Below are 14,917 nucleotides of genomic sequence, written 5' to 3' on the forward strand. Positions count from 1 at the left end.
CCCAAGCCAACGTTGAACAACAGCAACAAACAATATCTTATGCACTTTTTATAATCTTAACGATGGAGGCGATGATGCAGCAATCCGATGCCAAGCCCGGCCCAGAGGCACCCTGGGTGGTCAACATCCAGGAGCTCTTCAAGCGCTACGACCAGCGCTACTTCCACTCTCTGGTGTCATCCCGCGCCACACTCGCCTGGAGCGGCACCCTCAAAACGTTAGTCGCTCTCTCATGTGTGTGCGTGCGTGCGTGTGCGGTGCGTGTGTGCGGCTGAAGAGTTATTTGTTCCCCCCCCCTTCTTTTCTTCTGCAAGCGACACGGGCAAGTGTTTGGTCCAGTCGGAGCAGGAGGGCGGCGGGGTGTTTGTGGACCTGAGCGAGCCCATCCTGCGCTACTGCACCAGGCAGGACGTCATCGACGCTCTCCTGGTACATGATGTCTCTTTTGTGTGGTGGTGCCTGTGCTACGTGCGTGTGCGTGTGAAACGACTGAGTGTTGACCTGCGCTGTCGCGCCGCAGCACGAGATGATCCACGCGTACCTCTACCTGACGGACGACCCCGACTGGAAGCAGCACGGCCCCTCCTTTATCCAACTCGCCGAGTACGACTCATCGCCCCATACGACACGCAACACACTCAACAACACGACACACGCACGCACACACGCACGCCACACACACACACTCACCCGCGCGTACCCGGCACACGTTCATGCCGATGTGCTCGTGTGTGTGGCGCGCAGAACGATCAATCAGGCGGAGGGCGCCAATGTGCAGCCGTATCACACGTTCACGCGGGAGGTGGCCTTCCTCAAGCTGCCCGTGGCGAGCTGGCCCTCATCGCCACACAACGGCCTCCGCGAGCTCACCACCGACGAGAAGGAGTCCCAGCGCCAGTACATCGGTACCACCATCCACCGGTGGACACACAACCTTCCTTCCATTCATTGATCTTCATTCTTCGTCGTCACCGTCGTCTTCGTTCTTCTTTTCGTTGTATGGTGAGCAGGCAGGCACTCGGGCGAGGGCACGCAGGAGCGTCCGGTCCTGCGGCTCGTCTGCGACGAGTACTACAACCGCGGCCAGCAGTCCCCCACCTCCCACTACTCGGCCATCCGCAGGCCGCAGCCCTAAACGACGTTATCCCTTCGTTATTTTTTTGGCTTTACGAAAAGACAATCTGAATAGAATTTAATTTAATATTATATAAAACATACATACTAGGAAGGCCTGCCTAGTGGCCCACGAGAGCGTTTCGGGCCAGGGCTTCGTCGGGCGAGAGGGCTGACGAGGCGTCGGAGAGGTGGTAGCCGTGGTCGCTGCCGGCCGAGCCCTCGCGCAGGTCGACCTTCATGTTCCACGGGATGAAGGAGGTCTTGTTGCCCGCCGCCTCCACGATCTCGCGCGTGGCGCGCATGACCGCCAGCTGTCGCGCCAGGGCGGTGTCGGCCTGCAGCCGCGCGCCCTTGGCCCGCTGCTCGGCCGTGTAGAGCTCCGCGTCGGCCTTGACCCTCGCCTCCTGCGCCAGACCTGCACTCCAGCAGTGTGAGTGATCAAGAAGACCACGAAGAAGATGATGCTGCTGATCATTGTTGTAGCGGTGGTGATGATGATGATGACCATAGTGCTGAGTGTACCTTGGGCCTTCTGGATGCCAGTCTGGGCCTGGGCGGCGATGTTGGCCCGGTTGGAGGCGGTCTGGAGCTTGTTCGAGGCGCGCTGGGTGAGGAGATCGCGCAGGGCCGAGTCGTGGAACTCGAGCTTCTCGATGCTCATGTCCATCAGCACCACGCCCCACGTCGTCACATATTCCTACACCCACACAAAATCAGTCCCACACGAAGTGAGAATTGTTTTTCTATTATATTAATGTAATAGAATGTATAAATAATCAACAATAAGGTAAATACAAATACAAATAAGGGAAATGATAAATAATAAATAAGAATTATAATAATCAAGAAAGCGTACCCGCAATTCGTCCATGAAGGCCTCGCGCACGATCTCGCTGAAGAGCGACGGCGTGCTGATCTCGCGCTGCTTGCCCATCTTCTTCTTCTTGCGCCTGGTCAGCTCGTCGTCCTTGTCATTGTCGTCCTGGTCATCATCGGACCCGAATCCCGGGTCCTCGAGCGACTCGTGCCGGCCCGACGGCAGCGTCGGCGCGATCTCGTCCAGCGAGTGGTGCAGGAAGATCGACGTCACCAGCGCCTCCGCCTTCTCGAACAGCGCCTCGCTCACATTGCTCACATCCTACAATATAATAAAAGAAAATAACATATCAGAAGTGTGCGTGGATGGAGCTTATGAGGAGTGTGCGTGTGTGTGCGTGTGCGGTGGTGCGTGTGCGGCCAAATGCGTGTGCGTGTACCCTGAAGGCGCGGACGGGATCTTCGATGCGGTAGGTGATGATGGTGTTGACCATGATGGCGATGCCGTCGTTGGTGTTGACCTTGAGCGGCTCCAGCCGGCGCACCTGCTCCTGGACCGAGACGAACTCCTGGAAGCGGAATGTGGGCGACGTGCGGATGTGGAGGCCCGGCAGCAGCACCTCGAGCTTGCCCGTGTCGTACGAGATGCCCACCTGGCCCTCGTTGACGATGATGCGCTTGATCGGCCCGAGCTCAATGTAGGGCGCACCAATGTCCTTGGCCTCCTGGAACACGTGCGGCGCCACCAGTATGTGGCGGCCGGGCTCCAATATGATCGTCTCTCCGTTCTTCCAGCTCAGACCCAGCTGGCCCTAAGAAAGAAAGACAAAGGTTAAAAGCCGCACACGCCGCACACGCAGCACACGCCGCACGCGACCGCACACACCAACCTTTTTGATGGTGACGACGGTGATGGGACCGAATTCAATGAGGTCGTCGTTGATGGACTTTTGCTCGACGAAGCTGTGGAGCGGCGACAGGAGGACGTAGCGGCCGGGCCGCAGGATGACCGGCTGGCCGCTGTGCAGGGTGAGGCCCATGCTGCCCTCCTGGATCAGCTGCATCTTGCTCAGCACGTAGAGCGCGCCGAGGCCGGTGCACGCCACCAGGCCGACGCCGAGCGCACCGCAGGCCGAGCTGCTCTGGACGAAGCCCAGGTCCTCCAGGGCGTCGAGCAGGCTCACCCCGTCCTCGATGCGCGTGTTGGTCGACGTCTGGAAGCCCAGATCGCTGCCGGTTCCCGCGCCTCCGCCGGCCTGCAGCTGCTTGTACCCGCCGCTGCCGCTGTCCTGTATGTTCATGTTGGCTGGTGCCGGGTGGTGGTAGCCTGGGTGGTTGCCGGGGGGGGGTGTTTGCCAGTGTAGGCCGGCACTGCAGTGGTTGAGTGAGAGTTGGGAAAGGACTGCACTACTTGAGGACGCTGGTTTGCCGCAATGGAATTTGAAAAGAAGAATCCGAGGTAGAATTGGCGAACGAAAAGTTACACCACTTTGCTGAAGACTGAATGTTATTGGGGGATCCTTTTTAGGAAAATAATGGTTGCAGTTTTCTTGAAAATTCGATATACGACAATTCTCAAAATAGGGCACATGTTCGCCAATCGCCGCAGGAATGACGAGTATCTCGCCGTTTTGCTCGGGTAGTTTCAATCCGTCACGCCGATAAGAACGCAATAAAAAGACCATCCGCCCTTATCGATCACATCCACAACCAACAACACCCACACACAACAACACCAACACTCACTCACAAGATGACCACCACCGCAGTGACCAAGCCCACCCTCACCTACTTCAACCTGCCCGGTCTCGCTGAGGCCCCGCGCCTTCTCCTCGAAGACGCCGGCGTCGACTACGACTACGTGGCCGTCGCCAACTGGGCCGAACTCAAGCCCGAGTTCCAGGCCGCTGGTACGCACCTTCACTCCACCCCCATTCACTCCAGCGTTGCAGCGCAGCACCCTTAAAGGAAAAGGAAACAAGAAAGAAAATAAGAAAATACAGAAAGAAAATAAGAAAATACAGAAAATAGACTGACCGTGGCGATGGCGCAGGCAAGGCGCCGTTCGGGCAGCTCCCCATCTATGAGGACCCGTCGGGCCTGTCGCTGGCGCAGAGCTCGGCCATCACCCGCCACCTGGCCCGCGAGCACGGCTACTACGGCACCTCGGCCCACGAGGCCGCGCTGATCGACCAGGCGGCCGAGGGCGTGGTCGACATCCGCACGCGCGTCATCCAGGCCGTGTTCCGCACCCCCGAGGAGCAGAAGGCCGAGGCCAGGGCTCAGTTGCTGGCCGACTACCTGCCCGGCCAGCTGGCCATCTTCTCCAAGCTCCTCGAGAAGAACGGCGACAACGGCTTCCTCGTCGGCTCCAAGGTACCACCAAAGATCAATCAAACAGAGCTGCTGACGTCATCCAGCCTGGCTCGAACCGAAGCATGTTGCTGACGTCATCCACCCTTTCGCTCATCTTCCCTTAGTTGAGCTATGCGGACGTGTACCTGTGGACGACGGTGGCCATGCTGAACACGCGCGTGGAGGGCAGCCAAGAGGTGACGGCCAAGTACCCGGCCATCACCTCCTTCTTCGACCGCTTCGCCGCTCGCGATCGCGTCAAGGCCTACCTCGCCCGCGACGTCTACGCCAAGAAGGAGTGAAGTTACAAACATTCTTTGCATACATATGTATTAAATGATAAATAAGAATGTCACCAAGACGGGGAGTGGCTGGGGCACACGTCCGGCGCGAGCAACAGCAGCGCGTCCTCGTCTTGGGCCGCCAAAGTGTCGGCCCAGGCCAGCAGTCGGTCGAGGTCCTCGTCGTCTCCCGCCGCAGACGGTGTTGCCACGGCCGACGTCGTCCAGCGGTCCAGCGTTGTTGTGGTCACCACTCGCTGGGTGAAGGTCGAGTCCCACTGCCTCTCGAGGTCCTTCCAGTCGTCGTGGCCGGCCATGTCTTGTTGTTGCTGTGGGTCTGTGGAGGGGTTGGCGACGCTCCACTCGCACGAGCCCGACGACCCGGGATCGCGGTCAAGTACGTCGCTAACGCCAACTTCCTCCTTGACCGGAGGCACAGCGAGCGCGTCGTCGCTGCAGCCCGCGGCTGGGACCGGTCGGGGGTCATAGGTCATGACGGAGCGACGCAGGCCGAGGTAGTACTGAGTGACGCTGTGGCGCGGGCCGCTGCGCTTGGTGCGCACGTCGGGGAAGGCGCGCTTGACCATCTTGCCCACGACGGCGCGCGTGAACAGGGCCGGTCGGCCCTCCCTGCGGCACATGTCGACGTACTCTCTGTACACGCTGCTCTTGCTCACGGCGTCCGGCTGGCCTTGTGTTGCGCCCCAATCCAGTTCGAAGGTTTGTTTCAGCCTGCAGTTGATTGGGGCCAGATGTGGGTGAGCTATCTGATCTGTGGAATTAACATTCAAGTTCACCGCGGCGGGAAGGCCGGCGCATACCAGAGGATGACCTGATAGCTGTGTAGCTTTCGTTCAAGCTGTGTAAGCTCAGCCATCGTGATGTGTTTCCGTTTGTGGGTGCGCGCGCGCTAGTGTTCTCTTGTGGTGTGGTCTGGAAGAAATGCAAGGGAGGGTCTCGCAGCTCCTTCTTATATCTTGAACTCTTCTGGGGCCGTTCTTGCGAAACTCTTGGCCACGACGAGCCGAGGCGCATACCTCACCAGTTCAGACTAAGGCTTGGAACGAGATCACGTTCATGTGGAACAAAAGACACAAACTGACAACCTTAATTCAAAAAAGGCATAAACCAGCCAGCAGCGTTGGACCGCGTCACTGGTGCCCGCGGACCGTAACAACTATGCGCACAATCGCAACTCAGACGTAATGCTGGTGCTCATGGCGAAGAAGACCAGAATCCTGATCTAAAGCAGCTGTAGCCCAGTGTCAGGACCTACCCAAGCTCTTCATCTTGACACCCGCGCCCCCAAGCCCGCAGGAACCCAACTGATTCTCAATGAAAGCTATGTTTGGCTGGCGATGGGTGCTAAAGGTGGCGGTGATGGTGGTTCGATGATGGACTCTGCCCAGGCCACCAGCGAGCTTCGTCGTCCCTGATCCAGGCCGCTCGGCCCCACGTCAGCGCACACCGAATCCCACGAACTGGTCAAGTCGCTCAGCTCCTCGAGCACGCACCGCCTCTCCGAGCAATCGAACGACGACGATGATGACGAAGAAGAAGGCGATGGAGTTGATGAGCGCCCGAGGGTATCACTCGATTGGGGTTCGGTTTTTGCTGAGTTCAGGCGGGGTTGGTGGGCCGCGGTGGTGGCCGTAGGCTGGGCCAAGGTGGCTAGTCGGATGCCGGTGTAGTGTTGGGCGACGCGCCCGGCGATGCGGAGGCGACGCGATCGCACCTGGGGGAAGGCGCGCTTGACCATCTTGCCCACTACGGCCCGGCTGAAGAGCGATTGTTGTGGGTCACAGAAGTGGTTGGTGTATTCATCGTAGACGCTCTCCTTGAGCACCACCTCCTCGTCGCGGTGACATACGACAGGCTCATAGTGCTCCTTGAGCCTAGCGGTTTTATATGGCACCTATCAGAGTAGATCTAAACTGTTGATGAACAAAAATATGCGGTTGGGGAGGGGCCTACGGGGTACCAAAGGAGCACCTGGCAGGAGTGGAGGCGACGTTTGAACTTCTGCACGTCGGCCATGACGTGTTGACGGTGGGTGGGAGTGGAAGCAGTGATGATGTGCCGAAATCAGCGCCAAGCCAACTGGTTTGTGCCAGTCGCGAGAATGGGGCAGATAGAGGACACAGAAGCTAAGGTCCAAGCCTAAGAGCCGGACGCAACAGCTTGTTCATATTCTGCCACATCTGAGATTGGGTTTACTCCGCGCAGTATTGCACCACATGTGACCTCTGCGGATTCCTCTGTCCACTTGAACTGGCTGGATCCACAGGGGGATTGTTGAGGCTGGCATTGGTCGATCTGCCAGGAGTGGTTTCCATATCAGAGCTCTATGAGAAGGAACATCAAATGGAAAACTCGGACCTAAAAACCCTGCGATAGTGGGTGCTTGGAACATGTTAGATTAGGCTACTAAACCCTCTCGGTTTGATTGGCTCCAAGCAACAGGAGACCAAAACTTGGGTGATCATGACGTGTACAAGTTGTGGGGCGTTCTGATTGCCGCGGCCCACCACAACCCAGCCACTAACGCGCCTGCGCCCACCGCGGGGGGTCGGGTTGCAGGCAAGCGCGGGATCCAGTTTCTCGTCGTGCAGTCCCCGACTTCGCCCCACCTCTCGGTTGAGCGCTCCCAAGAGGAAGGCGGCGTCGAGTTGGCCACGGGCGGGCTGGTCGAGCCGGACCACGGCGACCAAGACGAAGCTGGTGACGACGAACTAGGTGATGGTGATGTCGATGGTGATGTGTGCGATGAAGATAAAGATGAAGAAGAAGAGGTGAAGAGTGGTCGGATGCCGATGTAGAACTGCTTGGTGGTGCCCTTCACAGCAAGTCGGCGCGAGCGCACCGAGGGGAAGGCGCGCTTGACCATCTTGCCCACTACCGCCCTTGAGAACTGCGGCGGCGGGCCGTGTCCTTCGTCGACATGGTCGTTGTCGTTGTGGCGGTGGTGTACAGCTGCGGCGGCGTTGTGGCGGCGACAGAGGTGGATGGCGCCCGAACGTGTGAGCCCCCAGTGCACGCGTCAAGCCGGAGTCCGCGTGCGAACGTGGATCCACCGGATCAATCCATCGGATTCGTTGCAGACGCCGCGTGCGAGACTGCGCTCTCTCTTCCGCCGTCCCCAGCACGCACGGAACACGGCTCGTTCTGGATCTTGGTGCCGCGCTCTCTCGACGTGCGCTGTTGGTGTCAAGTACCGGCCCTTCCAGCCTCGTCATCTCGGTCCGATCACGCGAGTGTGCTGAATGTCAGTAGGTCCGGCCCGATCCCTTCGGCCGGACAAAAACAACATTTTTAATTACATCAATAAGAAGGCTGAGAAACAGTGCCTCAGACGGCCGGGAAGGCGAAGGCGGGGCCGACGACCTCGATGGGGTGCACCAACTTGCCCTTGCCGACACCCACCTCGATCTAATAATAATAATAATTTTTGTCGATGGGTCATGTGAAGCCGCGCGCGAGTGCGAGTGTGGGCGCGCACCTGGTAGATGCCGGGGTGCACGACTTTCTCCATGGCGCCGTCGGTGGCAACCGCCAGGGTGTCGGGTCCCGTGTTGAAGAAGATCTCCTTCGACTCACCTGCGAAAACCCGATGAGCCACGCACTACCGCACACGCACACCACCGCACACGCACACGCACACACCACCGCACACGCACACGCACACACGCACGCACGGCCCATGCGCGTGGGCCAGGGGGGCGGGTACCGGGGTTGAGATGAACCCTCTCGAAGGCGAAGAGCTGCTTCAGCGGGCCACGATCGGCGTTGTCGCGCGTGACGAAGGCCAGAACCACTTCGTCGCCGGCCACCGGCCCCACGTTGGTCACCCGCACGCGGAACGACACTGCCTCGTCCCTCGCTGCTGCGTGTCATGTGTGTGCGCGCGTGTGCGTGTGTGTGTTGTGCGCGCGTGTGCGTGTGTGCATGTGTGTGTCGTGTGCCGTATGTCGTTCCGCGTGCGCGTGTGCGATGGTGTAAGGTTGAGTGACGGAGCTGTGAGTGAGCAAGTAACACGGTACGCACCATAGGACTTGAGCGCGCTCGGTTGCGGCGTCGAGAGCCACTCAGTCTTGAACGTGGTGTAGCTCAGGCCGAACCCGAACTCCCACAGTGGTGCCTGAGCAGTCAGTGTCCGCCCACCCAGTCAGCGGTCATAAGAGCGCATTCCAGTCCCTGGGAAGGAATGAGTGGCCGGCGGCGGGGAGGCGTACGGGTCCGGTGTAGTAGCGGTAGGTGCGGCCCGGGTTGTTGCCGCTGGCGCGCATGCTCATGTTGGTGAGGGGCACCATATCCACGTAGTTCGCCGGCAGCACAGTCACCGGTAGGCGGCCTAGCAGTGTTGTCCCGTCAGTCTTGTTGTCTTGTCGACCACACGACACACACGACACACACGACACACACGACACGACACACGCACGCACGCATGCACAGACACAACAATAGATGATTCAAAGTACCGCCCGGGTTGTAGTCGCCGAAGAGCACATCGGCGATGGCCTGGCCGCCGTTCTCGCCCGGGTAAAAGGCGTCTACGATGCCGTCCACCTGGTCCTTAATCCACTCGATCGCCACCGCGCCTCCGTGCATCATCACCACGACCTGCCGCAGGAGGAAACTTGAGCCGCGCGTGCATCGTTTCGCATGTCGCGTTGTGCGCGTCGTGTGTGTTGTGTCGTGTGTTGCGTTGTGTGTGTCGTGTCGTACAGTGGGTGTGTTGGTGGCGACGATGGACTTGATGAGGTGGTCCTGCATGCCGGGCAGCGTGATGGCCACGCGGTCCTTGCCTTCGCTTTCGACAGACGTATTCAGTCCCAAAACGACAATCGCCACATCTGGCGTTGAACACCAATCGCGCAGCGGTGAGTCTTGAGCACATTCCACATACATTCCGCAAAGACCGCACAAGCAAGTTTGTGGTACCGGCAGCCTGGGCGGCCTTGACAGCTTCCGGAATGCCCGTGGTGTTGGTGCTGTCCACATCGCAGCCTTCGTTCGCGTGTGCGTGTGCGGTCGTGCGTGTGCGATCGTGAGTTGCGAGATGGGTGGTAAGTGGAATGACGAGAGAGAGGAGGTACCGAGGTTGTAGGTGACCAGAGCCTGCGGCAGCTTGGCCTTGATGGCCAGGTAGGGCGACACGATACAGTCGTACGTCCCGTCGTGGCACCTCGACCCATAGTAGTTACCCTGTCCAGCAATTTTCGGGCATCAGCCACACATAGACACACACAACCGCACACGCGCACTCGCCGTGCGTGCGTTACCATAGAGGGTGGGGAGCGCGTACGAGCATGGTCTCGGTGGCGTTGGCGTTGGGTCCGATGACAGCCACCCGCCTCACGCTCTTGCGCAGCGGCAGGACGCCCCGACGGTTCTGCAGGAGCACCATCGATTCGCGCGCCGCCTGCGTCGAACACAAGCAAAAGCAAAATGGAAATTATGCGAATCACGTAGAGATTGTCGGACATAAAATGAGAAGCGGGTGTGACTCTTTAAGTCCGAACCTGCAGCGCGAGGTCAGAGTGTTCGCGCGAGCCGACGACGGACGGCGGGTACTGCTTGTAGGGCTGCTCCGCGGGCGGGTCCCACATGCCCAGCTCCATGCGCTGACGGAACAGACGCTTCACGGCCAAACGCACCTCGTCCTCTGCCACCACCAAGTCAAGTGTGTGTCGTGTGTGTCGTGTAGTGAGGGTCGAAGGTGGGATTTGGGGGGTCGGGGGGCGTACCGGTAACCCTTCCCTCGGAGTGGGCCTTGCCCAGGTGCTTTTGGTAGAAGTCGCCACAGTTGAGGTCAGTGCCGGCGTGAAGTGCCACCGCACACGCCCCCTCCGGCGTCTTTGTGAAATGGCTGCAGCCATCGAAATGACCGCACACACACGCACACGTTAGCGACAAGGACCCAGTCATGGCTGGAGAAGAAAGGCACGCACTGGTTGTTGTAGATGGTGTCGACGGCATCACAGTCGGACACGACGTAGCCGTCGAAGCTCCAGCTGTCGCGCAGGATCGTGCGGAGGAGGAAATCGTTGGCGCACGAGGGCACCCCGTTGACCTTCCCCGAAAGAGGCGCCGTTCAGCGCCAAAGCCCGAAAGCACGCGCGACACACACGCACTCTTAGGCGCACAAGCGAGTACCGAGTTGTAGGAGCACATGATGGATCGGGCGCGGCCTTCGACAATGCAGCCCTTGAATGCGGGGAGATAGGTTTCAACGAAGTCGTAGTCGCTCACGATGGCCTGCCAGAGCCCGACCAACACGCCACCGAGAGGTTTGTTCGAGTCATGGCGGAAACAAAGAGAGCTCTGCTCGTGTCATGTATGGTGGGTCGTGCGTCAGACGTACATCGAACATGAAGCGGTCGTAGTCCTTCCACGCTTCAAGCGAGTAGGCGGCAAAGTGCTTGCACGTGCCCACCACCTGCGTTGCAAGCGCAATGAGGACAAGCAGGGTACACCCACACGACACACGCACGACCCATACGACACACACGACACACACACACCACAAATCTGATTCGACGATTGTGTGAGTACCTGCGGGTAGCGGGAGTCCTCACCCTCTTGCAGACCCCTCATGAAGTGAGCCACGTACTGGGCCGTCATGAAAGGGTCCTCGCCGGGCACCTACCAAACAACAACAACAACAACGCGTTGACCCTGAACAAGAATTCATGACACAGCGCTGAGGCGATGCCTGGTATGGGTACCTCCATGTTGCGGCCCCAGCGCGGGTCACGGTTGATGCTGATGCACACCATTGCATTTCGAAGCTGGTCAGTAAGCGAAAGAAAACAGAAGCGAATACTTGGGATTCTTGTCTTGTCTTGTTTGTGGGCTGGGTCGAGTACTTGATGTTGGGCGCCCAGAAGTCGAGCCCACCGATGCCCTCGTTGTTGAGCGCACGCGCTTCATTGGAAATGGCCCTCGCCATCTTGTGGATCTACATACAAAAAGTCACGCCCACTCCGTGAATAGAGCGACTTGCGCGCACGCGCACGCATGACCGCACACGACGCGGGGACCAAGGGCGCACCAGTTTCATATTGAAGGCGGCACCGAGAGCGCAGGGAGCGGGGAAGGAAGTGGGACAGTTGGTTCCGCACTTGGTCAACACGCCGTGCAGGCACTCGGTCCACTACACCCGCACGCACACGACACGCACGACACACACCACGTGACACACGCGACACGCGTGCAAGCTCAACTTTAGCCAAGTCTCGTCGCGCTCTCTGTGCGCGGAGTGATGATTACCCAATTGTAGGCGGGGATGCCGAGCGAGGGGACGGCGGGCGCCTGGTGGCCCATCTGCCCGATGAGCTGGTCCAGTGTCTAATCTCATTGACATGCATGCGGCGAATGTGGGTGAGCAGCACTCAGCACTCAGTTGCTCGCGCTACGTGTGGAAGCTGCAGGGTGCAATGATTGATTGATTACGTACCAACCGGGAGACGAGGTCATCGGTGCGCTGGCCCGCCGTGAGGCTGGTGTTGCAGAACGGCAAGTCCTTGAGCGGAGCGTCCTGCAGAGGCGTGGCCATACCACGGTCAACACCCCCCCTTCCAACAACAAATAATAAAGAATGGAAATAGTGATACTTTTATTTTTATTTTTATTTATTCTTGCATTTATTCTGCGGCCCTGCTTCCAGAAGGGTTGAGGGGAGCAGACCTGACAGGTGGGCACGTCGGCACTCTCGAGAGGCAGGAGGCCACGCGCGACAACGTTGCTCCTCGCTGCGGGAGGGGGGCCTGCCCAAGGCGAAGGGGGTGGACCCATAGTGGTCGCATCGCAGCACAGCGCGCCGAGAAGAACCGCCAGCACAAGCGGCGCTCCCAGCTGTAGAGTCATCTTCTGTATGGCTCTGCTCTGCGCGCGCTTCAGTGGATCTGTAGACTTGTTGTGGTTTATTTATTTGTATTTATATTTTTTATTAATAATAATTAAAAATTGACGTGACCCAAGACGGCCGCACAAGGAAGGAGAGTCTATTCACATCAGATGCGCGGAAGAGAAGGGAAGTAACAACAAACGAAGAAGAAGATGAAGAAGAAGAGCCGGCTGAGCGGCTCGGAGATGGGTGAATGTGGCAATTGAGGGTGTGTGTGGTCTTTTTTAGCAGTAGCAGCCGCCCTCCTGAGGCTGGGGCGTGGGCTGGTTGAGGTTGAGCGGCTTGGCCTTGAGTTCGGCCGACTGCGTCTCCAGATCTCGGTCCATCCTCGTCGGAATCACACGCGCTGTGCGTGTGCGGTGATGCGTGCGTGCGTGTGCGGTGGTGCGTGTGCGGTGGTGCGTGTGCGAGAGTAAATAAAAGAGAACTGGTGCAGCGGAATAGCAGAAGGGGAGGTTACCCAGCTCGAGGAAAACTTCGTTCACGTTGAATGCGTTCTTGGCCGACGTTTCGAAGAACAGAAGGTCCTGTGCAGCCGCGTATGCCTGACCTTCCTCGCTGCATTGATCATTGACCGAGAGGAATGTGAGGTGTGCTGTGACGGATTGACACAGACGACTGCAGTTGGGGTCGTGTGTGTGTGTGTGTGTGGCGCGCGCGCGCGTGTGCATGCGTGTGCGTGTTGTGCGTGTTCGCGTACGTGGAGACTTGTCTGAACTCGGACAGATCGGCTTTGTTGGCAGTCAGTGCGATGACGACCTGCATCCACCAACAACGCCACAGTGAAGGCACGGAATGGTTAAGAGCTCAGCTCCATCGTGCGAGTTTCAGAGCTTGGGGCGGCTAGACGTGCCTTGCGGCCCAAGTGTTCCCTCAGCTCGTTGATCCACATCTTGGCCCGCTCGAACGAGGTGCTGCTCGTGATGTCGTACACCACGATCGCACCGTGCGAACCGCTACGCACATGATGATAGTGCCACCAACATCATCACCATCACCATGGTGAGTCTTCATGTAGAGCCGCGCGCACCGGTGAAAGAAAGTGGCACCGTACCGGTAGTACATGGGTGCCAAGCTGTTGTACCGCTCTTGGCCTGCCGTGTCCTGCACAGTACGGCACGCGCCGCATGAGGTGGAGGTTGAAGAGAAGGAAGAGGGTGGAGAGATGAAGAAAGAAGGCACACGAACCCAGATCTCAAACTTGACCGTGGTGTCGTCTACGACCACAGTCTGCGTCAAGAAGGCGGCTGATGAAAGAGATCAGTACTCCCATCTGGTTGATGGGATTTCGTGGCAAGTACCTCCGATGGTACTCTCCTGAAACTCGTTGAACTTGCCCTTCACGAAGCGAATCACGAGAGTCGATTTGCCCACGCCCGACTCACCCAACAGCACAAGTTTGTGGTGCCGAATTCTGTTCATTTTTTTCCTCTCTTAATTGTTGTGTATATGCTACAAAAAGGGTTAGTATCATCATCACATTATGATTGGCAAAAGAAGCTTTCTACCTTATTGCTGCTCCCTTGTTGCTTCTCCAAATTGATGCTCTTCTTGTCTGTAGATGATCACCCAACAAACTCGATTTTTGATTTGTATCCCAGGAATTTATTCTTTTCCTTCTCCATTTCCTGCGTGGCATTCCTTGAATACGTTTCGTGGCGCCTCGTGTTCTGTGTGCGTGTGCGGTGTAGCAGTGGGCGGAGGTGGTGGCTGTGCGAAGAAGGAGGTGAGCTTCCGCTGCGCGCTGTCGAGCGACTTCCGCCGCTTCGTCCCTTCGCTCTTTCGCTTCTCCGAGCTCTGCTTCGTCCCCGACGTCTTGTTGGCGCTCCTCGTCGGCGTTGTCACCTTCTTTGGCGACTTTGGTGGCGTCTTCCGTGGTGGCGTAGTCGTCATCGTCCGATCAACGCCGTCGCCTTCATCAGGCTTCCCTCGCTTGTGCAGCGGTTCCACTTCATCTTCGGCTTCTCTTGAGACGCCCGGGCAGGTGGATCCGCTCAGGCTTCGCTTTCGTTCCACTGGCGGCGCACCGCCCGGTGATGGCGGCAGAACTGCCGCGAAGAAGAGGGCGCGTCGGACCGGGCTTGACGAAGTGGAGGTCGAGGTCGATGTTGGTAATGACGACGAAGCCGAAGTTGAAGCTGGAGCCGGTGCCGGTGCCGATGTCGATGTCGATGCCGGTGCAGGTGAAGGTGAAGGTGCCGAGGCCGGTGTCGGTGTCGACGATGCCGAAGACGAAGCCGAAGGAATTTTAAAGGGCGATCGAGAAGGAGATAGGAGAAGTGTTGAAGAGGAGGAAGAGGAGGTAGTGGTGGAGGTAGTAGAAGTAGTTGTACTTGGTGGTGGAGAGCCGGCCTTGAAGAAGGAGGAGATGGAGCGCTGGCTGGCCTTCTCCTCGCGGAAGTGCGAGATGCGGATCCCCAGCAGGCGGAGGGTGATCGGA

At 58.5% G+C, this 14,917-nt stretch overlaps 10 protein-coding genes across 10 annotated transcripts; 2 read left to right on the forward strand and 8 right to left on the reverse strand.

Moving 5' to 3' along the window:
- Positions 1 to 62: 62 nt before the first annotated feature.
- ACA1_054630 (Zinc finger RAD18 domain containing protein) lies at positions 63 to 1,135 on the forward strand (the record flags this gene model as incomplete). Its single annotated transcript, XM_004344070.1, has 5 exons — positions 63 to 217; positions 315 to 429; positions 521 to 603; positions 745 to 905; positions 1,011 to 1,135. 5 exons carry the CDS (start codon positions 63 to 65, stop codon positions 1,133 to 1,135), a joined length of 639 nt encoding a protein of 212 aa, XP_004344120.1.
- Positions 1,136 to 1,235: 100 nt separating this feature from the next.
- On the reverse strand, positions 1,236 to 3,233 carry ACA1_054640 (SPFH domain / Band 7 domain containing protein; the record flags this gene model as incomplete). The annotated part of the gene is given in 6 exon segments (XM_004344071.1): positions 1,236 to 1,531; positions 1,639 to 1,813; positions 1,973 to 2,254; positions 2,373 to 2,477; positions 2,490 to 2,744; positions 2,823 to 3,233. 6 exon segments carry the CDS (start codon positions 3,231 to 3,233, stop codon positions 1,236 to 1,238), a joined length of 1,524 nt encoding a protein of 507 aa, XP_004344121.1.
- Positions 3,234 to 3,685: 452 nt separating this feature from the next.
- On the forward strand, positions 3,686 to 4,589 carry ACA1_054650 (glutathione transferase family protein; the record flags this gene model as incomplete). Its single annotated transcript, XM_004344072.1, has 3 exons — positions 3,686 to 3,842; positions 3,986 to 4,308; positions 4,413 to 4,589. The coding sequence occupies 3 exons, from the start codon at positions 3,686 to 3,688 to the stop codon at positions 4,587 to 4,589; spliced, it is 657 nt and encodes a 218-aa protein (XP_004344122.1).
- Positions 4,590 to 4,639: 50 nt separating this feature from the next.
- Positions 4,640 to 5,445, reverse strand: ACA1_054660 (uncharacterized protein; the record flags this gene model as incomplete). The annotated part of the gene is made up of 2 exons (XM_004344073.1): positions 4,640 to 5,300; positions 5,366 to 5,445. The coding sequence occupies 2 exons, from the start codon at positions 5,443 to 5,445 to the stop codon at positions 4,640 to 4,642; spliced, it is 741 nt and encodes a 246-aa protein (XP_004344123.1).
- Positions 5,446 to 5,910: 465 nt separating this feature from the next.
- ACA1_054670 (uncharacterized protein) lies at positions 5,911 to 6,605 on the reverse strand (the record flags this gene model as incomplete). Its single annotated transcript, XM_004344074.1, has 2 exons — positions 5,911 to 6,483; positions 6,561 to 6,605. The coding sequence occupies 2 exons, from the start codon at positions 6,603 to 6,605 to the stop codon at positions 5,911 to 5,913; spliced, it is 618 nt and encodes a 205-aa protein (XP_004344124.1).
- A 504-nt stretch (positions 6,606 to 7,109) lies between these two features.
- ACA1_054680 (uncharacterized protein) lies at positions 7,110 to 7,455 on the reverse strand (the record flags this gene model as incomplete). The annotated part of the gene is given in 2 exon segments (XM_004344075.1): positions 7,110 to 7,118; positions 7,129 to 7,455. 2 exon segments carry the CDS (start codon positions 7,453 to 7,455, stop codon positions 7,110 to 7,112), a joined length of 336 nt encoding a protein of 111 aa, XP_004344125.1.
- A 461-nt stretch (positions 7,456 to 7,916) lies between these two features.
- ACA1_054690 (betaxylosidase) lies at positions 7,917 to 12,126 on the reverse strand (the record flags this gene model as incomplete). Its single annotated transcript, XM_004344076.1, has 21 exons — positions 7,917 to 7,976; positions 8,068 to 8,165; positions 8,296 to 8,448; positions 8,613 to 8,706; positions 8,801 to 8,949; positions 9,047 to 9,188; positions 9,294 to 9,421; positions 9,510 to 9,575; positions 9,665 to 9,773; positions 9,874 to 9,990; positions 10,091 to 10,233; positions 10,316 to 10,437; positions 10,520 to 10,641; positions 10,725 to 10,826; positions 10,933 to 11,007; positions 11,124 to 11,213; positions 11,297 to 11,359; positions 11,395 to 11,529; positions 11,623 to 11,724; positions 11,841 to 11,918; positions 12,028 to 12,126. 21 exons carry the CDS (start codon positions 12,124 to 12,126, stop codon positions 7,917 to 7,919), a joined length of 2,247 nt encoding a protein of 748 aa, XP_004344126.1.
- A 575-nt stretch (positions 12,127 to 12,701) lies between these two features.
- ACA1_054700 (Ras subfamily protein) lies at positions 12,702 to 13,242 on the reverse strand (the record flags this gene model as incomplete). The annotated part of the gene is made up of 3 exons (XM_004344077.1): positions 12,702 to 12,823; positions 12,938 to 13,035; positions 13,178 to 13,242. 3 exons carry the CDS (start codon positions 13,240 to 13,242, stop codon positions 12,702 to 12,704), a joined length of 285 nt encoding a protein of 94 aa, XP_004344127.1.
- A 34-nt stretch (positions 13,243 to 13,276) lies between these two features.
- On the reverse strand, positions 13,277 to 13,899 carry ACA1_054710 (Ras family protein; the record flags this gene model as incomplete). Its single annotated transcript, XM_004344078.1, has 4 exons — positions 13,277 to 13,433; positions 13,532 to 13,581; positions 13,666 to 13,724; positions 13,779 to 13,899. The coding sequence occupies 4 exons, from the start codon at positions 13,897 to 13,899 to the stop codon at positions 13,277 to 13,279; spliced, it is 387 nt and encodes a 128-aa protein (XP_004344128.1).
- Positions 13,900 to 14,082: 183 nt separating this feature from the next.
- ACA1_054720 (uncharacterized protein) lies at positions 14,083 to 14,898 on the reverse strand (the record flags this gene model as incomplete). Its single annotated transcript, XM_004344079.1, has 1 exon — positions 14,083 to 14,898. A coding segment is annotated over one exon (816 nt), but the record flags the coding sequence as incomplete, so codon positions are not given.
- Positions 14,899 to 14,917: the final 19 nt, after the last annotated feature.

This window comes from Acanthamoeba castellanii (assembly GCF_000313135.1).
Source record: "Acanthamoeba castellanii str. Neff unplaced genomic scaffold scf7180000084594, whole genome shotgun sequence".
NCBI classification, from domain to species: domain Eukaryota; phylum Discosea; order Longamoebia; family Acanthamoebidae; genus Acanthamoeba; species Acanthamoeba castellanii.